General features: G+C 36.5%; 3 protein-coding genes across 7 annotated transcripts; 2 read left to right on the forward strand and 1 right to left on the reverse strand.

Annotated features, from left to right (window-relative positions):
• DIO1 (iodothyronine deiodinase 1) lies at positions 1-5,812 on the forward strand. 2 transcript variants are annotated; one of them, XM_070745959.1, is made up of 5 exons: positions 1-387; positions 2,661-2,804; positions 3,417-3,616; positions 4,939-4,974; positions 5,448-5,812. In XM_070745959.1, the coding sequence occupies exons 1-5, from the start codon at positions 57-59 to the stop codon at positions 5,466-5,468; spliced, it is 732 nt and encodes a 243-aa protein (XP_070602060.1). In that variant the 5' UTR covers positions 1-56; the 3' UTR covers positions 5,469-5,812. The 2 variants fall into 2 exon arrangements, with proteins under 2 accessions (XP_070602060.1, XP_070602059.1); XM_070745958.1 differs by having other exon boundaries at positions 2-387; positions 4,939-5,812.
• On the reverse strand, positions 5,062-15,428 carry IFT25 (intraflagellar transport 25). Of its 2 annotated transcripts, XM_070745968.1 has the most exons (5): positions 14,826-15,428; positions 12,789-12,895; positions 9,468-9,536; positions 7,396-7,439; positions 5,062-6,282 (listed from the first exon to the last, which is right to left on the reverse strand). In XM_070745968.1, the coding sequence occupies exons 1-5, from the start codon at positions 14,921-14,923 to the stop codon at positions 6,175-6,177; spliced, it is 426 nt and encodes a 141-aa protein (XP_070602069.1). In that variant the 5' UTR covers positions 14,924-15,428; the 3' UTR covers positions 5,062-6,174. The 2 variants fall into 2 exon arrangements, with proteins under 2 accessions (XP_070602069.1, XP_070602070.1); XM_070745969.1 differs by lacking the exons at positions 5,062-6,282; positions 7,396-7,439; positions 9,468-9,536 and adding an exon at positions 10,365-10,576 and having other exon boundaries at positions 14,826-15,002.
• Positions 14,681-27,189, forward strand: LRRC42 (leucine rich repeat containing 42). 3 transcript variants are annotated; one of them, XM_070745948.1, is made up of 8 exons: positions 14,681-14,912; positions 16,388-16,866; positions 18,551-18,682; positions 20,158-20,276; positions 23,343-23,431; positions 24,391-24,504; positions 26,440-26,524; positions 26,862-27,189. In XM_070745948.1, exons 2-8 carry the CDS (start codon positions 16,403-16,405, stop codon positions 27,113-27,115), a joined length of 1,257 nt encoding a protein of 418 aa, XP_070602049.1. In that variant the 5' UTR covers positions 14,681-14,912; positions 16,388-16,402; the 3' UTR covers positions 27,116-27,189. The 3 variants fall into 3 exon arrangements, with proteins under 3 accessions (XP_070602049.1, XP_070602047.1, XP_070602048.1); XM_070745946.1 differs by lacking the exon at positions 14,681-14,912 and adding an exon at positions 15,027-15,833; XM_070745947.1 differs by lacking the exon at positions 14,681-14,912 and adding an exon at positions 15,246-15,333.
• The last annotated feature ends 632 nt before the right edge of the window (positions 27,190-27,821 follow it).

Genomic DNA, 27,821 nt, shown 5'->3' on the forward strand with positions numbered 1-27,821 from the left:
TTTGCTCCACAGTGAATTCTACTTTGCAGAATGTAGCAGCCTCTCCTTCGGCCAAGATGTTCAGAATGAAGAGATTTATGCAGAGGTTCTGGATTCTTCTGTATGTGTGCCTGTCCACTATCATTGGTAAAATATGCATGTTCTTCTTCCCAGGTACTGTGAAGAGCTACCTCCTGAAGCAGAGAGAAAAGAGTGGCATGGGAGACAACCCAAAATTCGTCTATGAAAATTGGGGGCCAACTTTCTTCAGCTTCCCCTACTTACTCTTTGTCTTGAAAGTCAAATGGAAAAGGCTGGAAGATGAAGCCTTTGAGGATTGTACTGCTCCTAACACCCCTATAGCAGATCTCAGTGGGGAAACGCATCGCATTATGGATTTCATGCAAGGTAAGTAAACACCAGGATAATGCTTTTGAGAAATATGGCAGTTGCTAACATAAGTGAAATAGTGTTGCATTTTAACATCAGGGTACTTATTCTGATCTATTGATTAAACAGACAGAATTTGCTTTTTTCATGCAGTTGGAATTGACATAAAACATATTAAAATATTTGGGGGAAATGTTAAGAAGGTGGCATTAGAATTGTTGAGTTGAGTAGTTTAATTCTGACATATTAACAGGAAATAATTTAACTTTATATATGTATGATTGACACAGGCAAAATGACTCTCATAAGTAACATATCCTATTGTACACTGTACATAAAATTCCATATTGCATACAAATATACAAGATTATGTGTATGCATGTATTAATGTACTGGGTCCAAAGATACACACATCCAAATACATGCATGCAATCTATGCCTCGGATTTTTTTTCTTTAAAAAGCTATAACAAACAATTAAAAAAATAAAAATAAAAGGAAAGAAAGAAAAGAAAAAAGGCATGATAAAACTTGAACTAATCCAGATACATATTGCCAGCACATACACAAACTACACTTTGCCTCTTTCTTAATATATTCATACATTATTGGCTTCTACTTCATAGTGACTAATTAACTGCACTGTTTGGAAATTAAGATAAAACTCAACTTGCATATAACTTATTCTGCAAATTCAAATAGTCGCAGTAGGTAATTGAATCAAAATATTTTAGAGAAACAAAAGTACATGTGATAAGATGTTGTTGTGAAGAACAGAAATAGTTTTTTGCTTAATTGTAATGTGAATCAAGCTATTAAAGTTTCTTCAACAAATCTTTGCTTAGCTTTATTTTGAACACACTCATGGTTGTCATCACTTAGATCAAGAGAGACTGTAGAAATACTCAAATAAAAATCAGAACATTATAATATACAATTCTATTGCAAGTACAAACATAACAGAGGTAATACTCAGCCAGTTCAGACTGGTTCATGCATACCATTGGTGGAAATTTGGCCAAGGTTGCTGAACCAGTGGCGATGGTTAGCTCGCCACACCCTCGAACCGGTTCTCTGGTTGCCACAGCTGTCAAAACAACCCTCTGTGCAGGACAGGGGCAATGCGAACCAGTAGGGAAGGTAAGTGAAACTCACCACTGAAACGTAAGTTATAAAACAAATATAGCTTACCATATCATAACATTAATTCAAACAGAGGCAATGTTGAAGAGATCATTTTGGGATGACTCTATGGAGTCTGGTAATGAGTTCCACGCTTCGACAACTCGGTTACTGAAGTCATATTTTTTACAGTCAAGTTTGGAGCGGTTAATATTAAGTTTAAATCTGTTGTGTGCTCTTGTGTTGTTGTGGTTGAAGCAGAAATAGTCGCCGACAGGCAGGATGTTGCAGCATATGATCTTGTGGGCAATACTTAGATCTTGTTTAAGGCATCTTAGTTCTAAACTTTCTAGACCCAGGATTGAAAGTCTAGTCTCATAGGGCATTCTGTTGCGAGTGGAGGAGTGAAGGGCTCTTCTGGTGAAGTATCTTTGGACATTTTCAAGGGTGTTAATGTCTGAGATGCGATATGGGTTCCAAACAGATGAGCTGTATTCGAGGATGGGTCTGGCAAAAGTTTTGTAAGCTCTGGTAAATAGTGTGAGATTGCCAGAGCAGAAGCTACGTAGGATTTTAATTAGAGGATTTTTATTGTTGATGCCAATATGGTTCTAAATCTTTGCTCCGCTTGCAATTATTGTTGGGTTTAGAAAAAAATGGAAAAGGGACTTTTAAAATGAAATATACGCTTCCAAATGCATGGAATATTCCTGTTGAATACATACAACATTTTTATATAACATGCAAATGCTGATTATGAAAAACAAAATATATTGTTTGTTATTAAATAATGCTTATTGAGAATTAGAATTGTACCATTATAAAATATTCTTAGCAAAATTATTAATGTAACATTAGCAGAGTCTCAACCTCAACACCTTCAAGATGTTTGGACTTTAAGTCCCAGAATTCCCCAGCTAGACTGGGAACTTATTCAAAATGGCACCAAATAAAAGTCTACTATTAAAGCATATTGCTTTTTCAAATCTCTCAAATGTTATATTAAGCAGCCACTAAATGTTAGGTGTCTCATATAAACAAGAACGTGGTCAAATAAAATTTCTGTATATGTAGCATTTTAATTGCAAATAACTCCCGAATAAATATGAGAACTGTAACAATCCATATTCTCATCCTTACCCTTCAAGACTGATCTGTGTTTTCTGGCAGGTAACAGACCTTTGGTTCTAACATTTGGAAGCTGTAGCTGACCTTCATTCATATTCAGGTTCGGCGAGTTTAATAAACTTGTTGAAGATTTCAAATCTGTAGCAGACTTTCTTGTAATCTACATTGAAGAAGCTCATGCCTCAGGTAAGGCAACCATGTTAAAAATCTAGTCACTATATTGTAAATGATTGTATTCTAGGTTACCAGTATGAATACATTTCTTCTTAAATATAAACCATGGAGCTTAATGGAGCAGCTTTAACATGATGTCACAGAGAAAGCTAATTTAACTTGGAAAGCAATGATAGTGTATCTAATACTGTGTGTATAATCTCCAAAAGCAATCACTGTTTGATTGTCTAAGTCAAATATAATTTAAGAAAGGTTGAGGTTGAGACTCTACTGCTAAGAGACAACATCCTCACTGCTTTCTCTGACACCTAACAACATTTTATCTACATGAATAGAAGCAAAAATTTAATAAAATTCATAGTATCATAGCCATACTTTCACTCTGAAAGATGATAAGACAATTGTAGAGTCATTTAGGTACAGGCATGATAATAGCCTATGAGACTGAGCAGGATTCATGGTTCTCTACTTCTGGAAGAAAAATAGGAATACAAGTAGAGTTGTTGCAGTACAAAGGTCAGGAAGCTCTGGGTTCTTACATATCCCACTTCTATTACTAAATGTAAGGATGAATGTATCCAGTATTGATAGTCTAATTCTTGTTAGGATTATTCTTTATTTTAGATGGATGGGCCTTTAAGAACAATATTGTCATTAAAAGTCACCGAACTCTCCAAGATCGTATAATGGCTGCACAGAGGCTCCTAAAACAGCAGCCCTTATGTCCAGTGGTTGTAGACACAATGGAAAACCTGAGCACTAACAAATATGCCGCTCTACCAGAGAGACTGTACGTGCTTCAAAAGGGAAAAGTCGTGTATAAGGTAAAAAAGAAAAGTTATTGCATATTTATGTGAGGTACACGTTTGCAAAGCTAAACATGTATTGTATATTTTGGAGTAAAAGACAGATCTTAGTTTTGGGGCAGGAAAATAGGAGGGGAAAATCTACCTACCAGGTATTCTAGCGTCTTTAGTCTTGTCAGCTTCAGCACATTATTTTATCCCCTGGTTAAGGCTTAAAAAACATTCTTCGGAGAGAGTAACAATGAAAGAGCCCACAAGCCAGTAAGAACTGGGAAGATCATTAGCCCCTCATTAGAGCTGAAAAAAAAGCAACATTCAGAGTATAAGATGCACCCAAAATTTCAGACTCTTTTAGGGAGGAAAAAAGTGTGTCTTATACTCTAAAAAATACAGTACAGTGATACCTTGTCTTACAAACTTAATGGGTTCCGGGATAAGGTTCTTAAGGTGAAAAGTTTGTAAGATGAAACACTGTTTCCCATAGAAATCAATGGAAAAGCGATTAATGCGTGCAAGCCCAAAATTCACCCCTTTTGCCAGCCGAAGCGCCCATTTTTGCACTACTGGGATTCCCCTGAGGCTCCCCTCCATGGGAAACCCCACCTCCGGACTTCGGTTGCCAGCGAAGCGCCCGTCTTTGCGCTGCTGGGATTCCCCTGCAGCATCACAAAAACACGGAAGCCTGGAGGTGGGGTTTCCCATGGAGGGGAGCCTCAGGGGAATCCCAGCAGCGCAAAAACGGGTGCTTCGCTGGCAACGGAAGTCTGGAGGGGGGGCGTCCCAGCGGCGGCGGTGGGTTTGTAAGGTGAAAATAGTTTGTAAGAAGAGGCAAAAAAATCTTAAACCCCAGGTTTGTATCTCGAAAAGTTTGTATGACGAGGCGTTTATAAGGCGAGGTATCACTGTACTTGAAACCTTGTGGGAGAGACGAGTTAGTTTTGGGGAGATTGCTATCTAGAGTTCTTTTTCCTAAAACAGGTAAACTATTTTAAATATGTATTGTTGTTGTTGTTGTTGTTATTATTATTATTATTATTATTATTATTATTATTATTTTCATGTAACATCTTAGGTTTTGCTATTAATTTTCCATAATTGAAAGAAAATAGTGGCATCTCACTTCAATGTGAAAATGTAATCTTGTCTATAAAATTCTGAATAATTGACATCCTATTATTACTGCCACATGCTCATATTCTTACAACCTATGTTTTCATGAAAAACATAATCTTTTAATCTATTTTATAATTATTGATCTTTTTATATTACTTTGCATCCCTTACCTATACTTTATACTTTTGTCCTTAGAAATTAGTCATTTAATTTTTTTCCTTTTACAGGGTAGACCAGGACCTTGGAATTATTGCCCACAAGAAGTACGTGAATTTTTGGAACAATTTTAAATGTAAAAGAATACCTCAAAGTCACCTGTTTCTGAGTAGCACATACACTCCATTGTCTGATTACATTTTAAAAAGTATTATTTATTTATAAAGGGTTGTATTTAGTTGGAAAGATAATGAAAATTTTACATGATTAATATTCAGCAGTCCATGAACTCTCAATTAAACAATAACATAAGATCTATTTATTATATTTACCCTAGATTACTTGCCAATGCTAATCTCAATTCTTGTAATAGCCGGTGGTAGATGCATAAACTGCTTTACACATTTGAAAAATATCTGTGGTGAAATTTTTAATGAAGCAAGCCATTCAATTAAAATAGGATATCATGATGGGTTGCTTTATACAGAACAGTCTCTAGATAGTCAAACAAAGCAGTCATCTCTTCTTTAGTGATAGGAGTAGAACAGTGTACATCTCTCAATTATTTCTCTTCCATAAGAGCTTTTATTTGGAATTCTGAGTCTGTGGATCTATAGAATCAAATTTCTGGAGAACATTGCTGCAGAACCAGCTGATACTTGTAACAGACATGCATGATTATTGTCATGAAACTGCTAGCATGTGCAGATGCATTGGATCCTTTGAACCCAAACCACTTAAGGACAGAAGCACCATCACATCCAGTTTTAAAGATGTCTGCAGAGAAGAACTTTCGGAATGGAATAGTTGTAATAATTTTGTTACTTTTGTTTCTATTAATATTTGTTTATGATAGTCATAGTTTAAAACATAGAGAATTATGGCTTGATACGGAAAAATATTTATAGAAACAAGACACAATATTAAACTTGGTCCAAAAATCTCTGTCCAACATGAATTTGTTTTCTTTAAGTGTGATATCATCTTATATATAAAATGATGGAGTAGAACCTGTTGGTCTAAAAGGAAAAATTGCCCCAGACTAAATTAACTCTATTTCTTATCAATTAAGATAAATTGAAGATATTGGGGAACATAACAGAAGGTTTGATGAATGAACATTCTTTTTTATTACTCTATTTTATCTATAATATACTGTACAGCATCATATAAATATTATCAGTTTAAATAATGTTCATTGTTGAAATCTTTTAACAAATTTCCATTGAAAAGATTAAACACCAGCTGCAGTTAATGCCCGCTACATTTTAAAAAAGGCTTCATGTGTTATAATCTGAATATTGAATTTAATTTTCATGTGATAGTCCTTCTGCTATTACTCTATGAACTGACACAAAAGCATCAGAAGCAGATAAAATGATGATTCGAAGATATGTAGCTTGGATTTCAGGAAACTATCAAAGAGAAAAAAAATAGCACCAATAAACTGTAGGTATGATGTAATTAAATACAGCATTTTAAAATACCATTAATTCCAATAGGAACGTTTCAGTGTAAGTGAACACATATTCAGTGCATTTAAACATTTGCTGTTAAATGTTGAAATGGAATATACTGTATGAAGTACTACATTACTGTGGCTTTATAAAATGTTACTATATTCTGATTTCCCAGCCATGATTTGCTGGCAGATGTTTTGGATACTTTAAAAGTTTGCTAGGTACACAATGTCCCTACATTATTACGATTTTGTTTGACGTTTATCTGTAGAAAATGGACAACCTTAGAGAATGAATAACTACTGGTACATATCTTGAAGTTAAATATTTGTATGTAATTGCAAGTACAGTTCCGTATTGACAAACACACGACTAAAATTGCAATAACATCAAAAATGCCAAGTTGTTAACATTCATGAATGCGTCTTAACAATTCTATACATAATACAGTACTGAGCCTGCAATATTTTTTTAAAAAATGTAACAGTGGAACTTGCTTAGATGTGCATCATATAAATAATTAACTAATTAATGTGAGCAAGCTTTTAAAAACATTTCTCAATATTAACTAGCATTAACTCAGTAATTTCAGATATGTGGAATTGGCTACCATTTGTGCATTTTAGTTTTTCACACAGATCATGCAATAATAATTTTTGAAAAAACCCTCAAGCTAAGTTTAGCTCCTTGGTAACAACAGGAACAGGTAACTTTATTTCCAGCAATATGAAAATGGTTTGCTATTCTCTCCATTTGTTCATTTTTAAGTGACCTGACCAGTGTATGATCCTTGAATTTCTTGAAATTCTCCCATCTAAAAAGTAACCAGGTTTAACCAGGTTTAGGATTATTCAGATTTGTTAAGTGCTGCCATTGATAATGGGCTTATATCATAGTGTAAACAGAAAAATATTCTTCAGATTTTTCTGAAACTCTTCTTCAGATTACAATGTAAATCTAATAAATATTTTCAAGCTTCTACTTTAAAAAAATACAATGAAATCATTTACTCAAGTTAAAAACTGATTATATTTTATATTGTGTTAATACTAAATGAAAGATACTTACAGAAAAATCTTCTGTTTGTAGTTCCCCATCTTTACATTGTAAATCTAAAAATAAAAATTGTATAATTTAACTGTAGAAAATAATTAAAATATAAAATATAAATTTTACATGTTTATTGGAACTAGTACTTAAGTCAGTTTAAAAATTCAAAAGTCAACTAATCCTATCTCTAACAATTAACCTATATCTTGATGTTAAGTCTTCATTTTGATCATACTAAACATAAAACAAAAGCAATCAAAGAAATGAATTACAAAGCAAAATAAAATTGATATTTATATTGTATATAAATATAAAATATTGGGCAAGGTATTAGCAATATTAAAACTGATCCTAAATCATCAGAGTTTAATATTAATATTAATAAGTTCAAAATATTATTTAAAACTTTAACTCTAAAACTGAAATATGAACTAAAATAATCTTAAGAACTGTAATTCTTGAGTTAGTATTGGTAATACTACAATTTTAAAATAAAACCAGCTTCATATGTGATATATATACACAGTAGAACTATTCAACTATTAATCAATTTTTTAAATTTTAGTCAGCAAGTAACAATCATTATGAGATTGTGGTTGCCAATCTCATAATTATAACATTAAGATTGTAACAATCTTTATTACTTCCAACATGAAGTAATAAAGATAAAGGTTTTCCCTGCCCATTCTTGCCCAACACTACGAGGTGGTGCTCTTCTCCATTTCCTACCCAAGTAAGCCAACATTGTCCAAAAACACATCCAGAAACATAGAAACATAGAAGACTGACGGCAGAAAAAGACCTCATGGTCCATCTAGTCTGCCCTTATACTATTTCCTGTATTTTATCTTACAATGGATATATGTTTATCCCAGGCATGTTTAAATTCAGTTACTGTGGATTTACCAACCACGTCTGCTGGAAGTTTGTTCCAAGGATCTACTACTCTTTCAGTAAAATAATATTTTCTCATGTTGCCTTTGATCATTCCCCCAACTAACTTCAGATTGTGTCCCCTTGTTCTTGTGTTCACTTTCCTATTAAAAACACTTCCCTCCTGAACCTTATTTAACCCTTTAACATATTTAAATGTTTCGATCATGTCCCCCCTTTTCCTTCTGTCCTCCAGACTATACAGATTGAGTTCATTAAGTCTTTCCTGATACGTTTTATGCTTAAGACCTTCCACCATTCTTGTAGCCCGTCTTTGGACCCATTCAATTTTGTCAATATCTTTTTGTAGGTGAGGTCTCCAGAACTGAACACAGTACTCCAAATGTGGTCTCACCAGCGCTCTATATAAGGGGATCACAATCTCCTTCTTCCTGCTTGTTATACCTCTAGCTATGCAGCCAAGCATCCTACTTGCTTTTCCTACCGCCCGACCACACTGCTCACCCATTTTGAGACTGTCAGAAATCACTACCCCTAAATCCTTCTCTTCTGAAGTTTTTGCTAACACAGAACTGCCAATGCAATACTCAGATTGAGGATTCCTTTTCCCCAAATGCATTATTTTACATTTGGAAACATTAAACTGCAGTTTCCATTGCTTTGACCATTTATCTAGTAAAGCTAAATCATTTACCATATTACAGACCCCTTCAGGAATATCAACCCTATTGCACACTTTATCTATGGTGGGTTCCTCCCGGTTTGGACCAGTTTGCCCAAATTGATAGCAAATTGCTGGTGATGTCATGATGACATCACGGAATCAGTTGATTGCCGCTGGTCGGTGCCAGTCCATGGGCACCATCTTTTTTTAAAAAAAATTGGGGGGGGGGGATTTTTCCCAAGTGTTTTTTCTCCTGCGCATGCACAGAAGCCAAGTTTCTGGCACTGCACATGCGTCACCATCTTGTTTTTGGCTTTTAAAAAAATTGGATTTTTTTTGCTGCTGCTCATGCAGCGTGGGAGGAAGCAAATCGGCAGTGAGGTAACTAGTACTGACACCTGATTGTTAGTCTAATATTATACAAAAAATTGAGATCGATAGAATTTATTTTCAATAACCATAGTTCTCAGACTTGACAGAATTCAGTAGACAGAATCTTTCACTGAATCATAACAATATTAAGTATAATTACCTTTTTCAATGCATTTTTCAAAATCAACTGGATCTTTAGATACACTTTTTTCAATGCGTAACCTCTTCACTAAAGAAAATATTTTTAAAATCTTGTTAATTGTAAGAATATGAGTTCCATCTTAATATTTCAAAATTATTAATAAAATAATTCATAGCAGACTACTTTCATCTTTACAATTCACCAAAGAAAATTATAAGATAAAGAACCATTAAAATACAACAGAAAGCTAGGCTATGTCAAATGTGAGGAGCATGAGAAATATGTGCTTAATATATTCTTCCCATATACAAAAACAATTTGTTAGGGACCCCTTTTGTGGATGGAGGATTGAAATATATAAAGAGGAGAACAATGCTATAAAATATGGGGACCATGATAATTGGATTTTCAAAATCTGATTTTCCTTCCTTTAATTGTGTCCACTTTATTTTGGGGTATAAAGCAGTTTTTCCCCAAATTGTTGAGAAACTGTTCACAATTTTCGGAAACATGCAATCAAATGGATTCTAGAGATCACCCAAACGTTACTCCCACATAGCTGTATAGACTCACAGAACCATGCATACCACAAATTTGAGTTTCCTTAGATTAGTATTAAAAGCGCTGACAAAACTCATAATTTGTTGAGTAGGGCATACTTGGGCTTAAAAGAGGTTGTCTGAATGCAGGAACAAGCACACAGGGTGGATCTCATTTCCAAATACCAAAGCTTAAACCCAGATATATTTCTTCATCTTCCTTTCCAAGAAACTTGTTAAAGTCACAAAAGAGATGATTTTTGTATGCCCTTGTTCAAGCAAAGAAATCGACCTCCAATATAAGTAGTCCACAACTCACAATAGTTTAGCGACCTTTCAAAGTTACAGCAGCACTGAAAAAAATGACTTATGATGGTTTCTCACACTTATGATTGTTGCAGCATCCCCATGGACATTATTCAAAATTTAAATGCGTGGCAACTTATCTTCGCCACTGGTTCACATTGCAACGTTTTGTATGTGTCAGCTCGCGCCACTCGCAAGTGAGCGCTTCCCCTCGTGCAGTTTCACTTCCACGCATGTTCAGAAGGTGGATTCCGCCCGAAAGGCAGCTGAGGAACTGGTCAGCTGTGATTCGTATGAAGAAATAAAGGTTGGGATTAACCAGGGGGAGGACAGGTGGGCTTTTTTCACATCACAGTACAAGAAGAAGACATCCAGATGCAGGAAAATCGGCCAAATATGCAGGGAAAAAGATGGTAGCAAACACAGACCAGCATAGAGAGAAGCAGATATGTGATGCTAAAATTACATCAGCAATAGGTCACTAATGGTTTGGGCGATCTGCTCCAAATCGGGGGGAACCCACCACTGCAAATGATTTGTATTTAGGATTGCAGAGTCCTGAGGTCAAATTATCACTTTTGTGATCTTCTAACAAGCAAACTCAAGGGGGAAACCACATTCACTCAACAACTGGTTTACTAACAGCTGCATTGATTAATAATTGTGGTAAGGTTGTAAAATGAGGTAAAACTCACTTAACAAACATCTCATTTAGCAACAGAAATTTGGGGCTCAATTGTGATTGTATGCCAATAGCAATAGCACTTAGACTTAAATACCACTTCATAGTGCTTTTACAGCCCTCTCTAAGCTGTTAACAGAGTCAGTGTATTGCCCCCAGCAATCTGGGTCCTCATTTTACCTACAGCACAGAAGTTTGAGTCAACCCTGAGTCATTAGTCAAAGATTACCCGTAACCTAATTTAATGATATTAGCATGTTTGTGTCAACAAAAACTTGATGGGTTATCCTTGTTGCAAAGTCCCTATTACAGGATGACTTTATATTAATATTATGATATATTATCATAAATTAAGGGTGTTCAGTTCATCCCAGGATACAAGTATGGGAGAGTTCTAATGTCTCATTTGACATTCAAAGTTGTGTTTAGTTACAGATATATCAAAAAATAAATTACTTAGGAAAAAAACCACAAACATACCCACAAAGGATTATAATTATAAAGAGAATTGCCTCTGTAACCCATATTAATAACCAACATTGTCTTATGAATATAGTATGTAAAAAATATGAGCGACGGCCCTTGGTGGTGCAGTGGTTAGAGTGCAGTACTGCAAGCTGCTTTTGCTGACTGCTGGCTGTAGTTCACCAGTTCAAATCTCACAAGGCTCAAGGTTGACTCAGTCTTTCATCCTTCCGAGGTGGGTAAAATGAGGACCCAGATTGATTGGGGCGATATACTGACTGACTCTATAAAACTGCTTAGAGAGGGCTGTAAAGGACTGTAAAGGACACCGAGTCTTTGGAGAGGGGCGGCATACAAATCTAATAAATAATAATAATAATAATAATAATAATAATAATAATAATAATAAGTCTAAGTGCTATTGCTAATTCTTCTAAATGGAAATTTGCATATAGTGTTCCCAAGTACTGTATAAAGGCATGACTATTTTTCATTGTATGAAGTATCCAACTATGTTACGGAACAGCACATTAAAAGAAGCATGTCTAAAATAACAATGGAAGCACAAAACAAAAAAGATTCAGAATACTATGAAGTATGGGATAATTGGCATAAATGGGTTTCTCAGAAAAAATACAAAAAACTTTTATTGTAAAATTCATACTCTATCACATCCCAAAGTACCTTCAACACTTAAATTAATATTAAAATAAATTAGAAAAGAAGCACCAAAAACTAATTCAATTTGCAACAAGAAAATATATTAAATCTCTTTTTATCTGTCTTCTAACTAACTCAACACTCACTATAAACGTATTAACTACCTTTAAAATATCTAATCTTTATATACACCCATTATATCACCTATATACTCCCCACACTACAGCTAAACAAAAGTCGTCTATAAAAACGTCTGCATTAAATGCAGATTCTTCTCTCTCTCCCTTTCCTTTCTTTTTTTTCTCTTTCCTCCTCCTTCTTAACTGTTAGAATTTTAATGCTTATATATACTAAGAAATACGACATTTGAGTTATTTTCAAATATAAATATTAAGACTAGGAAAGTAAGAGTTATTACATTCCCTTTAAGACACTTGTGTATTACAACTCACATGTATTACAACTTTATTATAAATGTTTTGTTTTTGAATTCTCCCTCCCCTCCCTACTCTACCCCATCCCCCAACCCTTCGTTCTGTCCCCCTTCCCCCCAATCCTTTTCCTTGTTTTTAATTATATTTGTAAATAAATAAAGTATAATTTCAAAAAAAAAAAAAATAATAAAAGAAGCATGTAAAATTGCAGAAAAGACACGTAATTTGAAAAAACAAACATATTATAACTTACCTAAGCAACACTGAATTGTCAGTTTGCTAATGGTCACACATTTATGAAAGGAAATAATAAATTCCTGAGGAAACATCCCTGTCGTGGTCCAAAAAGTTTCAGATCGCCTATTAAGGAGAGAATAAAATACAATTATTCATCATAGGCTACATATGAAAATGAAACTATGGTTTCAATATAACTAAACAAGGCATGGCTTAGCACAATATTCACTCATATGGGTGAGCTGAACCTACTCACATTTCTTAGCCTAGACTGCTTCAAAATGTTGCTGCAGGGATAAACTTGAGAAACAGAAAAATATACTTTTCCTTTGAGCTTTCTGGGGAAAAGGAAGCTGTATTACTGTAAGCTGCCTCAGGTAGCCCCAAGGGGGAATAATAGACGACAAATAAATTTAACAAATAAATAAACTGTTAAATAATACTGTACATATAATGTAACAAAGACGTTTTTACAATCTTGAATTCTAATCACCATTCTTGAATCTTGGCTTTTTCTGAAGCCAGTGTTTTTCCACCTTCTTTTTTCCACAGGTAGTGATTTTTCCACCTTCCACTTTTCTAGGCAGTGTTTTTTCCACCTTGACAGGTTTAATAGGATTTAAACTTAGCATTTAGACTTATATACTGCTTCACAGTGCTTTACAGCCCTCTCTAAGCAGTTTACAGAGAGTAAGCATATTGCCCCCAACATTCTGGGTCCTCATTTTACCGACCTTGGAAGGATAGAAGGCTGAGTCAACCTTAAGATGACTTTAACATGCCTAATAGCTGCCTAGAGTCCCTAGGGCTGTGATGGTGAACCTATGGCATGAGTGGTCTCTTTGTGGGCACGCAGGTTGTCGTCCTAGTTCAGCTTCACCACGCATGCATATGTGCCTCCCATCAGCTAGCTGATTGTTGGGTCTCTGGTGTGCATGCGCTGGGAGGCGTGGGATGTGCAAGGGGGCTGTGTGTACATACATGGGGGCAGGGGGCACGTGGGGGGCAGTGCGTGCCTGTCCAGAGGCAGGGCGCATGCGGGGGGACATATGCACATGCACAGGAGCTGCACATGCATTACATTTGGGGGGTTCTAGCATGAATCCCAGCGACCAGTTAGGTCCCACAGAGTTGGCCTTCTCCGGGTCCCATCGACTAAACAATGTCGTCTGGCGGGACCCAGGGGAAGAGCCTTCTCTGTGGCGGCCCCGACTCCCTGGAACCAGCTCCCCCCGGCGATTAGGATTGCCCCTACCCTCCTTGCCTTTCATAAACTCCTCAAAACCCACCTCTGCCATCAGGCATGGGGGAATTGAGTCATCTCCCCCAGGCCTATATAGTTTATGCATGGTATGTTTGTGTGTATGTCTTGCTTTTTAAATAAGGGGTTTTTAGTTATTTTTAAATATTAGATTTGTTGTACATTGTTTTATTATTGCTGTGAGCCGCCCTGAGTCTACGGAGAGGGGCGGCATACAAATCTAATAAATAATAATAATAATAATAATAATAATAATAATAATAATAATAATGCACATTGGTGTGCGCACGTATGTGCTTTTGGCAGTTGTCTGGAAAAGGTTAGCCACCAGTGCCCTAGGGAGTTGGGCAGCATACAAATTGGAATAGATAGATAGATAGATAGATAGATAGATAGATAGATAGATAGATAGATAGATAGATAGATAGATAGATAGATAATGTTTTTTAAAGTGTTTTTCCACCATCTACTCAATTATCCAATTTTGAGAGTTGAGGTTCACTCATCTTAAAAGTCGCCAGAGTAGAAAAGGAGAATCTCCCGAGTCAATCCTTTCAATATTCAACACCAGGGGTCATAGAACATATCAATGAAAGAATAGAAGACACATACGAATAGAAGAAAGGTACAGGAGATATAGGCGAGCAATAGGACAGGGGACGGAAGGCACTCTAGTACACTTGGAGCTTTGCTGGCTGGGGAATTCTGGGAGTTGAAGTCCTCCAGGCTTAAAGGGCCAAGGTTGGAGAAACCCCTGTTCAACACGACCCCGAAAACTCAAGGCAGGCTCACCCGTCAATGATGTTTTCCGCCGGGTACATTTCATCACTGGAGGTTGCTAAAATAACATCGGCTCCCTCAGAGCTGAGACAGTAATTGGTAAGCTTCATCCTTGCTCAAGTCTCGCAAAACGGCCGCCTCAAAGCGTCCCTTCTTTTCTCTCCTACAGGCCGAGCGGTTCAGTTGCCTAGCAGCATCTAAGCCTAAAAGCCCGGAAGTGGCGTCCTAAAAATCTGGGTTAGATACTTTGTGCCTGAAGGTATTGTACAAAATCGAACAGTGAAAGAGAGTCACAATAATTTGGAGAGTGAAAGGGACGTCAGGGATTGTCATGGACTTCAACTCCCAGAATTCCCTTGCCGAGCGTGCTGGCTGGAGAATTCTGGGAGTTGAAGTCCGAAAGTATTAAAGTTGGCGTGCGTGGACACCTCTGAACGTCACTAGTCCAACTCTCTGTAACGTGCAGTAAAAGAACCATAATAGTGGCTGCTGCAATTACATTGCGTATGAATCCAAAGAAGTAGGTAAATTAGGAAAGGGTATGGCGTATGTAGTGCCACTTTCAAAGGCCTTCTCTCTCTCTCTCTTTCGCTCACACACGCACACTCTTCTCTCGTTCTCGGGAAACGGCTCTGCAATTTTATCTCTAGGGTCTTCTCCCAGGCACGCATGCGCATTGCTTTTTTTTGGTCGCTAATCTCGCGGTCTAAAGTGGGTGGGTAAGATACTGTAGTCTTCTTTTACAGTTTTGTATTTTCTGGGGTGGTTTCATAGAAATTTCCTCCGTTGGGAGGCGACGGGCTTGGGGTGGATTTCCCAACTGTGCCCCCCAAGAGTGGATTTGGGGAAGCTGTGTTGGTTGTTTCCAACGTTCCCCTGCTGAAATCGAAACAAAATCCGGCTATATTACATGCAAGTTGCTAATTAACTAAAATATCGGCAGTAAATGAAGCTTAGTTACTCCTTTGCAGTCAAACGAATACGCTGTAAGGCGTTTTCAGAAGTTCCTCCGGGCAACAGGTATATTCATACTTTTTTAAAAAGCTTCATGGATTGGGTTAATCTTGTTTTATAAGACTAGTGGTTTGTCAACTTTTAAAGATGTGTGGACTTCAACTCCCAGAATTCCACAGACAGCAAGCAAACAAGCCAGCTGGCTGTGGAACTCTGGGAATTGAAGTCCACCCATCTTAAAATTGGCTGGATTAAGAAATACTGCTTTAAGATTTTGATTTTACAATGAGGACAGCTGTTAATGAATTTTTTCCTTGTGTGTCCAATCACACTTGTCCAATAAAGAATTCTATTCTAATATTTTTTTTCCTCTCCTGCAAGGACATAAAGACTACAATCATCTCTATGCTTTTGGGAAGCTCCTTCAGTTTAAGTGTTTAACATTAAAATGTTGATGTATAAAAATACTCTGTATAAGTGAAAAAAAGCCAAAAGTGGAATAGGTTTTGGAAATTTATTCTGCTTCTTTACTACTAAAGTGATAAATATGTTTGCTATGTACTTTAATACTTTAATACTACTACTATTTTTAATAAATTCATTTTGACTTTTCCTTCCAGAAATCTGAAAACAGAATGTCATGCTATCTTGATGCTGAAACTGTTCCAGAAAGAGAACCTGTATATGTTCGAGAAAATGGTCAGCTCTTTATGATAAATCAAGCTTCAGGAAGAGGAATCAATTATACTCCAAATTCAAGGCCTTCAAGATTGTTCTCCAAAGAATTCTCCGTTGAGCTTTGTGTCAACAAGGAAAATGACAATGGAAGGACAGATCATTTTATCTTTACTTACACAAAGGAGGGGAGTCTTCGTTATTCTTCCAAGTCTCTTTTCAGCCTAGTCCTGAGCTACATTGCTGACAATATTCATTATGTTGACTCACTGAATGACTTTCCAGAACAGATAGCAGAAAAGCTTTTTTATGCTGCAGATGCTAGGCAAAAATTCATGGACTCAAAAACAGGGCTTTGTGCTTTGCAGACATTCACTAATGCTTATGGATGCCTAGTGCTTCAGAAACTATGCTTGAGAAATGGGTAAGCATATACTGTTTGCTAATAGTATATATTTCTTTATTAATGGAACATATATATAGATTTTCAAGAAAATGTAAAATTGGAATGCTGTGTAAAATTTAAATCAATGCAAATAGGACAGATTTATCTATCTCTATTTTTTGAACTGTTACATAACTAGAAATGGAAGTATTATCACTTCATTTGCTGTTGAAGGATATTAATTCAATCTGAAGTTTAATTTTACTGGCTTGATAATTAATAATTAAACTAATAATTTTATTAGTTTACTATTATAAGTTTTTAAATGTGTGCTACTGTTGTGGTGGTTTTATATGAAAAATAATGTAAGCATATATAAATAAGTTTACAAAAAGTGCAGGGTAGCCTTTTTCAAATTAATTTAACCCAGAAATGTATTAAGACTTCATGCTCATTGAGAATTATAGAAGTTGAAGTACTCCTCCCCTGCCCTCCGCAAATAAAATACCCTATTGGGAAAGTATTGTCTATAGCAGTGGTTCTCAACCTGGGGGTCGGGACCTCTTTGGGGGTCGAACGATCATTTCCCAGAGGTCGCCTGAGACCTTGGGAAAAGACAAATTTCCCATGGTGTTAGGAACTAAAACTTCTACTCTAGCGCCTTGGAACGTACCGTTTACAATCTGACCAATCAGACATTTACAGTGGAGGTGACCCTCTGACCTTCCTGCCAATCAGCGTAAAGCTCTGTTGGGAGAATTGGCGCTAGACCTATGGTTGGAGGTCACCACAACATGAGGAACTGTATTCAGGGGTCGTGGCATTAGAAAGGTTGAGAACCACTGGTCTATAGTTTTAGATTTTAAATGTACAGTACTGTAATACTCCTTACAACATTCTTAAACAGTCACCTGAAAACAAACTATTGACATCAAAGGAAATGCATTAAGGCTTACTCCTTAAAGTTTTGCACCTAATTACAGTTTGATCTCAGCTGCACCTGCATCAAATTTACCCTTTGTTGAGATGTTTTGTAAATTTGTAAATGAAAGAAAATTGGTTTTATTGTAGTTGTGCTTTAAACAATAAACCTAATCCTTGTTTTAGTACAGTGGTTCTCAACCTGGGGGTCGGGACTCGGGACCCCTTTGGGGGTCGAACGACCGTTTCACGGGAGTCACCTAATACCATGGGAAAAGACAAATTTCCCATGGTGTTAGGAACTAGAGCTTCTATTCTGGCGCCTCGGAACATATTTTTACAATCTGACCAATCAGGCATTTACAGTGGGGGTGTCTCTCTAACTTTCCTGCCAATCAGCTTAAAGCATTAGACTTATGGTTGGGGTCACCACAACATGAGTAACTGTATTAAGGGGTCGCAGCATTAGAAAATTTGAGAACCACTGCTTTAGTAGAACGTGCATAAGCAGGGAGTTAGACAGATTATTTTTGAGATCCTTCCTGAATGTATTGCATTTTACTATCACATTTCTGCCTGACTTTTTTTCAATACCATTTTGAAATGGAATTGAGCATAAATAGAAATGGCTTAGGCTGGCTGTTAACAAATCTGTGGTCGCTTTTTCCAAAATATAAGAGAGCCAAACTACTTTCCAAACCAAATAAAATATTGTAAGAAAATTATCTTGTTTGTAAAGATGATTATTGAACAAGCTAAGCTAAATTGAACAAGCTTACATTTTTTATTTGATTCTTTACAGTTCTCTAATTATTTCTGAAAAACTTGAAGAAATTAAATCTTTCCGAAATCTGACACATTTGGATTTGTCCTGTTGTAAACTTGGAAATGACCATGAGCTACTAGAGCATGTCACCAATGAAAGTCTGTCCAGGTACAGTAATAATAATTGTGAGAGGAATCAGCATTCTCCTTTGTTTGTTTTATTGCTCAAAGAGCCAGGGCAACTGAAATCAATTCAGTTTTAATTATAACAAGCCTGAGATGCATTTATCTGTTACACATTTTACAAATGGAATAAATTATTACATATTTCACTTGTTGGAAGATTTTTATTCAAAATGTTTGATTTTGTATGTGCTAGCTGAAAGAACGTGCTAAATGGAAATTGGGATATAAATCTAAGAAATAAATAGTATTTATAAATAAATAATATTTATTTCTTAGATTTATATCCCAATTTCCATTCAGGAATTTAAAATGGCATGAAAAGCCCTTGTTTCTCCTCTGTTTTTTGTCAAAAGTGGCAACCCTGTGAAGTAGATTGGGTTGAGAGAGAGAGAGACAGACAGACAGACAGAGCCACTGACCCAAAGAGTTTCTAGGTCTTTCTGATGACATCCTACACCAGCAAACTTTTCCCCCCCTCAGGTGCTGAAAGAGCTTGCAGGTACGCTATCACGCATGTGTGAGTGCCCACACCCATAATTCAATGCCTGGGGAGAGTGAAAACAGCTTTCCCCCCAAAATGATAGATAGATAGATAGATAGATAGATAGATAGATAGATAGATAGATAGATAGATAGATAGATAATGATAGATTAATAGATAAATAGATAATAAATACATAGATGATAGATATCTCAATCATATTGAGCTATAATGAAACCTGTTTGATTTATGATTTGGGATATTGTATCAATTCAGCAATTACAAGGTTATTCCAGATACCAGATTAACCGAAACATGATTTAGTGCAGTATCTAAATCCGGTCTACAGTTCAAGCAATGGCTGTTTCTGTAGACATGTTCACCAACTTCTTCACTAATAGTCCATGCAGAAATGCTGCCTGGGCATTTACATACATGTATGTGTATAGCACATGGACTAAAGACAGTTTTTGAAGCAGGGTGTCTTAAAAGGATATGACTGCTTATATACTGTATTTCAAAGAAAGAAATAAAGGTACTTTTTTCACGCTAATGTCACACTTGTAGTATAACCCATGTGATACAAAAAGACTGTTCCTTTTAAATGCTTTTTACAGCCATTTATTAAATCATGTCTAGATTAATATTGTCATACCTATTTAATTTACAATTTGTTGAAGTTTGCAATTGCAGACATATGCAACAAATAGGGTTAGATTAATAAATTAACTAAATTTATTATATACGCTTTTGAGACAAATAAATTTTAATGTGCTAAAATGTGTTTTCTGAATCTTAAATGTTCTTTTTCCAAATATTATTAATGTATGATAATTGTGATTGTGAAGAGCATACTGGTCTTAAAATGAGAGAGGAAATCTGAAACAGTAATTGATACTTTTCAGGAAATACTCTCTAACAATTAACATTACTCCAGATATTCCTGTAAAAACTGCCATTTTTACGCTTTACTTCAGTCTAACTCACCTTCTCCTGAAAGATAACTGCTTATCAGATGTTGGGCTTCGCAAAATGACAGCACGAGTTCGAGTGATGAAAAGAGGCCTTGAAAATCTCTCAGTGTTGGATTTGTCTTGTAAGTATGAATTAAGATCAGAGAGCAGATACGGGTATTCTTCAACTTGCAACCATTCATTTAGTGACCATTGAGAAGTGACTTATGACCGTTTTTTTACCCTTATGACCATTGCAGCATTCCTATAGTCACGTGAGCAAAATTTTCAGATGTTGGGCAGCTGGCAAGTATTTATGCCAGTTGCAGTGTCCCTGGATCACATGATAACTTTTTTGCAATCTTCTAACAAGCAAAGTCAGCGGGGAAGCCAAATTCACAATTCAGTTATTAACAACTGCAGTGATTCACTTAACAACTCGGCGGGAAAGGTTATAAAACGGTACAAAAGCAACTGTATTGCTTAACAGCAGAAAATTTGGGCTCAATTGTCGTAAGTCAAGGACTGCCTGTAACTTTCTGTCCTTAACTGAACTTTGAGAGACGAGTTACTATTTTTTGCTCTGAAGTTAGCAATCTTCCATGTTTGAGATGAGTAGCATCAGGATCCAATAGATTATTCAAATACTTTGGAATGTTACTTAAGAGATACAAGTGGATGTGTTTTTATTTAAATCTCAATTTTCTTTAGCTTATTTATTTATTCTATTTTTAATGCCGCCCTTCTCCTTAGACTCAGGGCAGCTTACAACATGTTAGCAATAGCACTTTTTAACAGAGCCAGCATATTGCCCCAACAATCTGGGTCCTCATTTTTACCCCACCTCGGAAGGATGGAAGACTGAGTCAACCTTGAGCCGGTGATGAGATTTGAACTGCTGACCTGCAGATCTAGCAGTCAACTTTAGTGGCCTGCAGTACTACACTTTACCCACTGCGCCACCTCGGCTCATTCTCATTCAGTTGTTCCAATTCTCTTTCAGATAAACTTTAACAGTGTTTTTCAGAAATAGTTGGTTTCAAAATATCAATTGCAAAATATCAATCAATAGTTATATGAACTTTTGAGGGACATTATCAAATCTGATGTGGGATATTATCTGCATGTGATAACTTTAAAATCTATTTCCTGGTAATTGGCTTAGCTCATTTGAATTCAGGTAATGGATTGGTTAAAGCTAATCTGGTGTTCGACCATAATATACTATTTAAATCTGGAGAAGATGTAAATAAATTGAAACTGAATGTAGACAGGAGAGCTCCCCCTGTACTGAACAAAATGACACGCTTCCAAAAGAAGCCGAAATGTAGTGTGGGGGTGTGTCTGGTTCTACCTTCCCCCCCCCCCTAACCCTTTTCCTGTGCATTCTTCTTGCTCCAACTTGACTAATATAAATAGGGAATGTCTTTATGTCTTGTTCAGAAATTTAAATACAGCATATGGCTTGGCCAAAGACATTCCATCATGTAACATTATATTGGCTTCCAATTTGTTTCCAGGCAAAAGACTAGTAATTCAACTTTACAGTCTAATTGGGATATGTCCAGCTTATATGAATGTATATCCCTTTCTAATTGGCCCTCTTAGTTAATTAAGGCAATTTGCTTATGGCAGAGGCTTCAAACTTGGCAACTTTAAGACTTATGGACTTCAACTCCCAGAATTCTCCAGCCAGCTATGCTTTGCTGGCTAGAGAATTCTGGGAGTTAAAGTCCACAAGCCTTAAAGTTGTGAAGTTTGCGGACCCTGGCTTATGGTTTCTCAAGGTTATCTTGTAAATGATTCATGGTTGATCTTTTTGAGAAGCTGTTCTCTTTCTTTAAAACTCATCCGTTGCTAATTTGACGGTTTACTGTCTGTCTGTTTAACAAAATGAAGACATATTTTAAACAAAGTTTTAATTCTAGATGTTTAACTATTTTTAATTTTAATTTCGGCTTCATGTTCTACTCTAAATTGCTGAAAGACTTCGGTGGTCAAGTTAAATACATGATTTGTTACTCATTTAATTTAATTCAGTTTAATGTATTAAGCTTATCTGTTCCCAACTCCCTTGAGCAGTGGTTCCTAGTTTGAAAACAGCAAACAAGAAGGTACAATATGCTGGAGTTCTATGGAACAGAAGTATTTGATAGCAAATATTGAATCTTTATTCATATATAGGTAATATTTGACTTACAATCGTTCCTATAGTAACCATTCAAAGTAGCTATGGCACTGAAAAAGTAATTTATGACCATTTTCACACTTAGGATTGTGATAGCCTTCCCATGGTCACATAATCAAAATTAAGATGATTGACAACTGACTCATATTTATGATCGTTACGGCGCCCCAAATAGTCACATGATCCTTTTGTAACCTGACAAGCTAATTCAATGGGAAAACCAGATTCACTTAATGACCATGTTAGTAACTTAAGCACTACAATATTCACTTTGCAATTGTGGCAAGAAAGGACAAAAAAAGGTTCACTTTTTAAGTTCACTTGTTAAGTTCACTTAACAAATACATTTTGGGCTCAATTTCTCCATTTTTTGTGTCAGGCTTAGAAGATGCTGCTGTAATCCAACAGGACTCTGAGTGGTTTATATTCCTTTATTACAATAAGAATATTAAAACAATAAGGCTGTGTAACAAAATAATAATTTCACTAGCAAAAACAATATTACATAGAGTTTAAAGCCACCTAGAATAACATCCAGATCCTCTTCCAAGCATTTCAAATGAAGTTGGGTTTTATAGCTTTCTTAAAATATAACAAAATTAAGGCTAATCTAACCACCAGAGGTAATATTTCAAAGAAGGACTACATTCAAGAAGATATCATTTCCTAAGCTTTGAACATGCTTGAAAGACAGTATCTAGAGGGCATCTACCCTACTCAATCTTATTGCTCCTCTGTGTGACAATCCATGATTTGTTATTTTACATTTTCTTGTAATTCCTAAGACATTTTCTAATGTAACTGTATTTGTTAAAATGTAGTCCTATTTGGCAAGAAAATAAAGCTTTCTGAACCTCTTTCAATTAAGTAACAATAATCGCTTAACTGGCATATTGTTTAGCATTTCTAACAAGTGTCAAGTTAAGAAACATTTAAATAGCATTGACTAACTTTATCTCTTGTACACCCTTTAGCGTACATAACAGGTTTAATTTTAACGTGATATTGTTTTTTAATATAGATAATCCAGGAATCACAAATAAAGGAGTTAGGTATCTGCGTCCTTTCAAGAAGTTGAACTATTTGGATCTCTCTGGAACTGCCCTCAGGGTAAAAAAAAAAGCATTTACTTTGTTTAACATCTAGATTTAGGTACATGTATATTTACACACAGAGATACACCACACATTTCTGTTTTTTCATAAGTCTTGTCATTGACTTTTGTTGTTTTATAGAATGGGTGGATTCACATATTAATCTTAAGCCATGATTTGTTTTAAACATTGCCAGGAAACATACTGATAAGGTCTGGTAGAAGCAGTGTGCTTTGAATCTTTTCTGTAAAACTGTGTCTTCCGTTGGGGCCTCCTCATGGCACACACCCTCTGGAATGATATTCTCTGGAGTCCCTTGTGTCAACCACCTTGATTATACTTCATGAGGTATTAAAATCCTTGTTTCTAGTCTTAAGACAGAGTAGCGTGAGAGCCCTTGTAAGATTTTGCTTGCTATCACTTTGTTTTGTTTTACTGAGTTCCTCTAGATATATATCTGGAGCTAGGCATTCTTTCTATCAGTAAATATACAGTAGTCCCTCGCTATACCGCGCTTCACCTACTGCGGCTTCACTTCATTGCGGGTTTTCAAGAAATATTAATGAGAAAAATCATTCGCGGATCTTCGCTGGTTCGCGGGTTTCTGAGGAAGTCGATTGGCAGATTTAACCAGCCCGCCGAACTCCCACTGTGTGGGAAGGGTTTATAAACACTTAAAACAATGAAAACTTACCAAACAATTACAATATAAATACTTAAATAAGTACTATCAGTCGATAAATTCCCCATCGCGGATTTCACCTATCGCGGCCTGGTCTGGAACGTAACACCAGCGATAGGTGAGGGACTACTGTAAATAAATAAAGTCAGTGTAGCCACCTCATTGCATTAAGCTATAAAGTATTGTTTATAAACAAAAATGCCGAATTGAAACAATTTGCCAAGCCCAAACCATTAGACATCACTGCATGACATGAACATACCCAACCTATTTTGGTTTCTCTTCATTGCTAGGACACAAAAGAAGTCATTGATCAAATCCAGACGCTTATGGACTTAGTCCATTCAAAGATCCCTTTGAAAGAATTTGATCATAGCAGCTGCAAAACAGAAGGATGGGCAGAGCAGGTACCTCCTATATTATCAATATCCATTTTTAATATATAATGGTGAGTTTGTGAGTCAAAATGTTGTAAAATGTCAGGCATCAATAACAAATATTTTATTTTTTTAATACTTAAATATTTTATTCATAAAGAACAACTGCAAGAAAATACGATAAAGTACAAACAAAATGTTATATCATTACATAATCAAAAATATATACATACTATATTAATATAGAAGTAGCTTAGCCCTCTGACATATTATTAAATCCAGCTATGTAGCTCATCTTCTCAGTTTTTATACACAATATATAATTTCAGCATGACAATTATATAATAGATTCTTAATATTCTGTTGTTTAGATGCATTAAAGCAATAACTGGATATTCTGTCAATATTAATTTTTATTTTGTATACTAATATTGCAAGTATTATGTTATATAATATACAGTAATACCTCATGATACGAACTTAATTGGTGCAAGGAGGAGGTTCGTAAGACGAAAGGTTCGTAAGACAAAACATTGTTTCCCATAGGAAACAATATAAAGTCAATTAATCCGTGCAACCAAAACCCCCCCCGCAAAAAAAACGGCTTTCGGCGACTGCTGGGAAGCCGCGTGGCTGTTTTAAAAGGTGACAGCCGGCCTGGGGGGCTTCCCAGCACCCCCCCCCCGAACCCGGGTTCGGGGTTCGGGGGGGTGCTGGCAAGCCCCCCAGGCCGGCTGCGACCTTTTAAAACAGCCGCGCCGCTTCCCAGCTGTCTCCTGAAGCCGAACGCGGAAGTTCGGCTTTAGCGTTTGGCTTCAGGAAACAGCTGGGAAGCGGCGCGGCTGTTTTAAAAGGTCGCAGCCGGCCTGGGGGGCTTGCCAGCACCCCCAAACCGAACCCGGGGTTCAGAAAAATTTTGCCTCTTCTTACGAACTTTGTTTGAGTTACGAACCGGCGTTCGGGAGGCTTCTGGGAAGCCCCGCCGCCCGGCTGTCACCTTTTAAAACAGCCGCGCGGCTTCCCAGCAGTCTCCGAACGCCGGCTCGTAACTTGAAAAAAGTTCGTAAGAAGAGGCAAAATTTTTCTGAACCCCGGGTTCGTATCACGAGTTGTTCGTAAGACGAGGGATTTGTATCTTGAGGTACCACTGTATAATGTATTGTAGAGCCCTTCTTTGAGGAAGAAGGGAGGTTTAGAAATATAAATAAATGAGTATTTAACAAGAAATGTGTTTTTAAATGGATTATTACTTTTGGTTTAAGATTGTAAAAGGTATAGTTAATACAGTAATACCTCGTCTTACGAACTTAATTGGTTCTGGGAGGAGGTTCGTAAGGCGAAAAGTTCGTAAGACGAAACAATGTTTCCCATAGGAAACAATGAAAAATCAATTAATGCGTGCAAGCAAAAAAAAATATCACAAAAATGGCGCTCCGCTGGGTGCTGCCGCCCAGCTGTCACCTTTTGAAAGAGCCAGGCACTTCTCAGCATTCTCCCGAACACCGAACCCAGAAGTTTGGCAAAAGTGGGTTCGGCATTCTGGGGAATGCCGAGAGGCCCCCCGGCTGTTTCAAAAGGCGACAGCCGGGCGGCGGCGCTTCTCGGCGGCCTTACAAACCTGAACGCCGAACCCGAACTTTTGCCAAACTTTCGGGTTTGGCATTCGGGAGGCAGGTTTGTAAAGCGAAAAAAGTTTGTAAGAAGAGACAAAAATTTTCCAAACGCCAGGTTTGTATCTCGAAAAGTTCGTATGACGAGGGGTTCGTATCACGAGGTACTACTGTACAGAGATTATAATGCATATTCTTTCAGTTTAGTTAACTATCACTTCGTTTTTAACATTAATGGCACTGTTTCATCCTAAGTATCATAATTTATACACCATTGAGTAATATTATATTTTGCATTGAGGTTGATTGTTGTACAAAAATCACTATGCTCACTTTTGAAATTAACTTTTTTCAGGTTATCTTGCAGTGGAAACATGCAGTCCTAGAAGTAGTTAACTCCAAAGAAAGTATAAAATCTAGACTAGCAGCTCAACATTTCTGTAAGTAATTGAATATAGACAGTTGTTTCCATGCTAAAACTACTTTTAAAAAACCTGAGGTATATTTAAAGGGGTTGTACAGACACAGATGGTAACAGTTAACTTAAAATGGGATTTTTAAAACTGCTCTCTCCTTATGAAATAAGATTCGTCTTTTCCTCAGGCTTCATTTAAAATGACTGGAAAAAGTAAAGCAGTAATTCTTTGAACATTTGGAAGCCTTCAAAATGCTTTATCTACATAAGTTAATGTTCTTTTCTTGATGCTGCTAGCCAAAACCTAACAACACAAAAATGCACTTGTGGCCACTTCATGAGAGGGTTGTTGTTGTTTGCAGATGGAAAAAGACCTAAATCAGAAGGTTCCCAAGAATCACTGTTGGGGGAAAAGCAAAGAGAATATTATGAGAACTTGCAGTTCTTCAAAGAAAGAACAGAGACATCAGATAATCCTTTGCCACAGAGAGACATGGAAATGATTGAAGAATTCCCAAAGAGAAGGAGAATTGCAGTGGAGCAGAAAAAACGCCACCTTCAATCAGAACTCCTTAACTTTTCACAGACAGAGTGGGACCTGCTAAACTCTTATTGAATAAAGTGAACATTTTAAACTTAATTGGCTGACGTTCAGCTTTGTATCTCTTGAAAAATAAATGGTGCATTCTATTTTTGCATTTGATGGATTGGAAAGAAATCAACTCGAAACCACTGTAAAGAAAACGAAACACTTTATCATGTTTGGGTAAACATAAGGTGGATTAACTGAGAAACTGCTGGAAATACTAGTTATGATTCATTTTTGTCCCTGGTGTTGATTTTTGTTAAGCGTCTTAATTCGTGCAAGTCATTCTTGCGTGATGTACGGTAACCTCTTTCTATGTTGCATCTGAAGAAATAGGGCTTGAAAGTGTTGGGCTGAAAAGTGTTATGATTGAACTATTTATGTAAATTGTGATGTTCAAAAATATACATTTATACTTTTGGGGGGGAGGGGGGAAGTAATACAAGACTGCTCGTGCAGTTTGAGATTTCAAAATTTGGAGCTCGCCAACTAAGTTTGACCTTTCCACATTATAAACTCTCCTGTCCCAGTCCAAGCACATCCAAATAAGCGTAGGGGTAGTTTTATTCTCTTGACTAAATGAGGCGTGCAAACACGTACGCGCTTGCAGTATAGAGATAGGTTCCCTGCCAAAGTTTAGCAAAGTTTGGCTTACAGGTGAATAAAAGCAGCACCCAGAACAGTAGTCGGGTGGAGTCTTGAAGGTCAAAGCTTCTAGTAGCATGATAGTTAAGTG

This window comes from Erythrolamprus reginae, chromosome 3, assembly GCF_031021105.1.
Source record: "Erythrolamprus reginae isolate rEryReg1 chromosome 3, rEryReg1.hap1, whole genome shotgun sequence".
NCBI classification, from domain to species: Eukaryota; Metazoa; Chordata; class Lepidosauria; order Squamata; family Dipsadidae; genus Erythrolamprus; species Erythrolamprus reginae.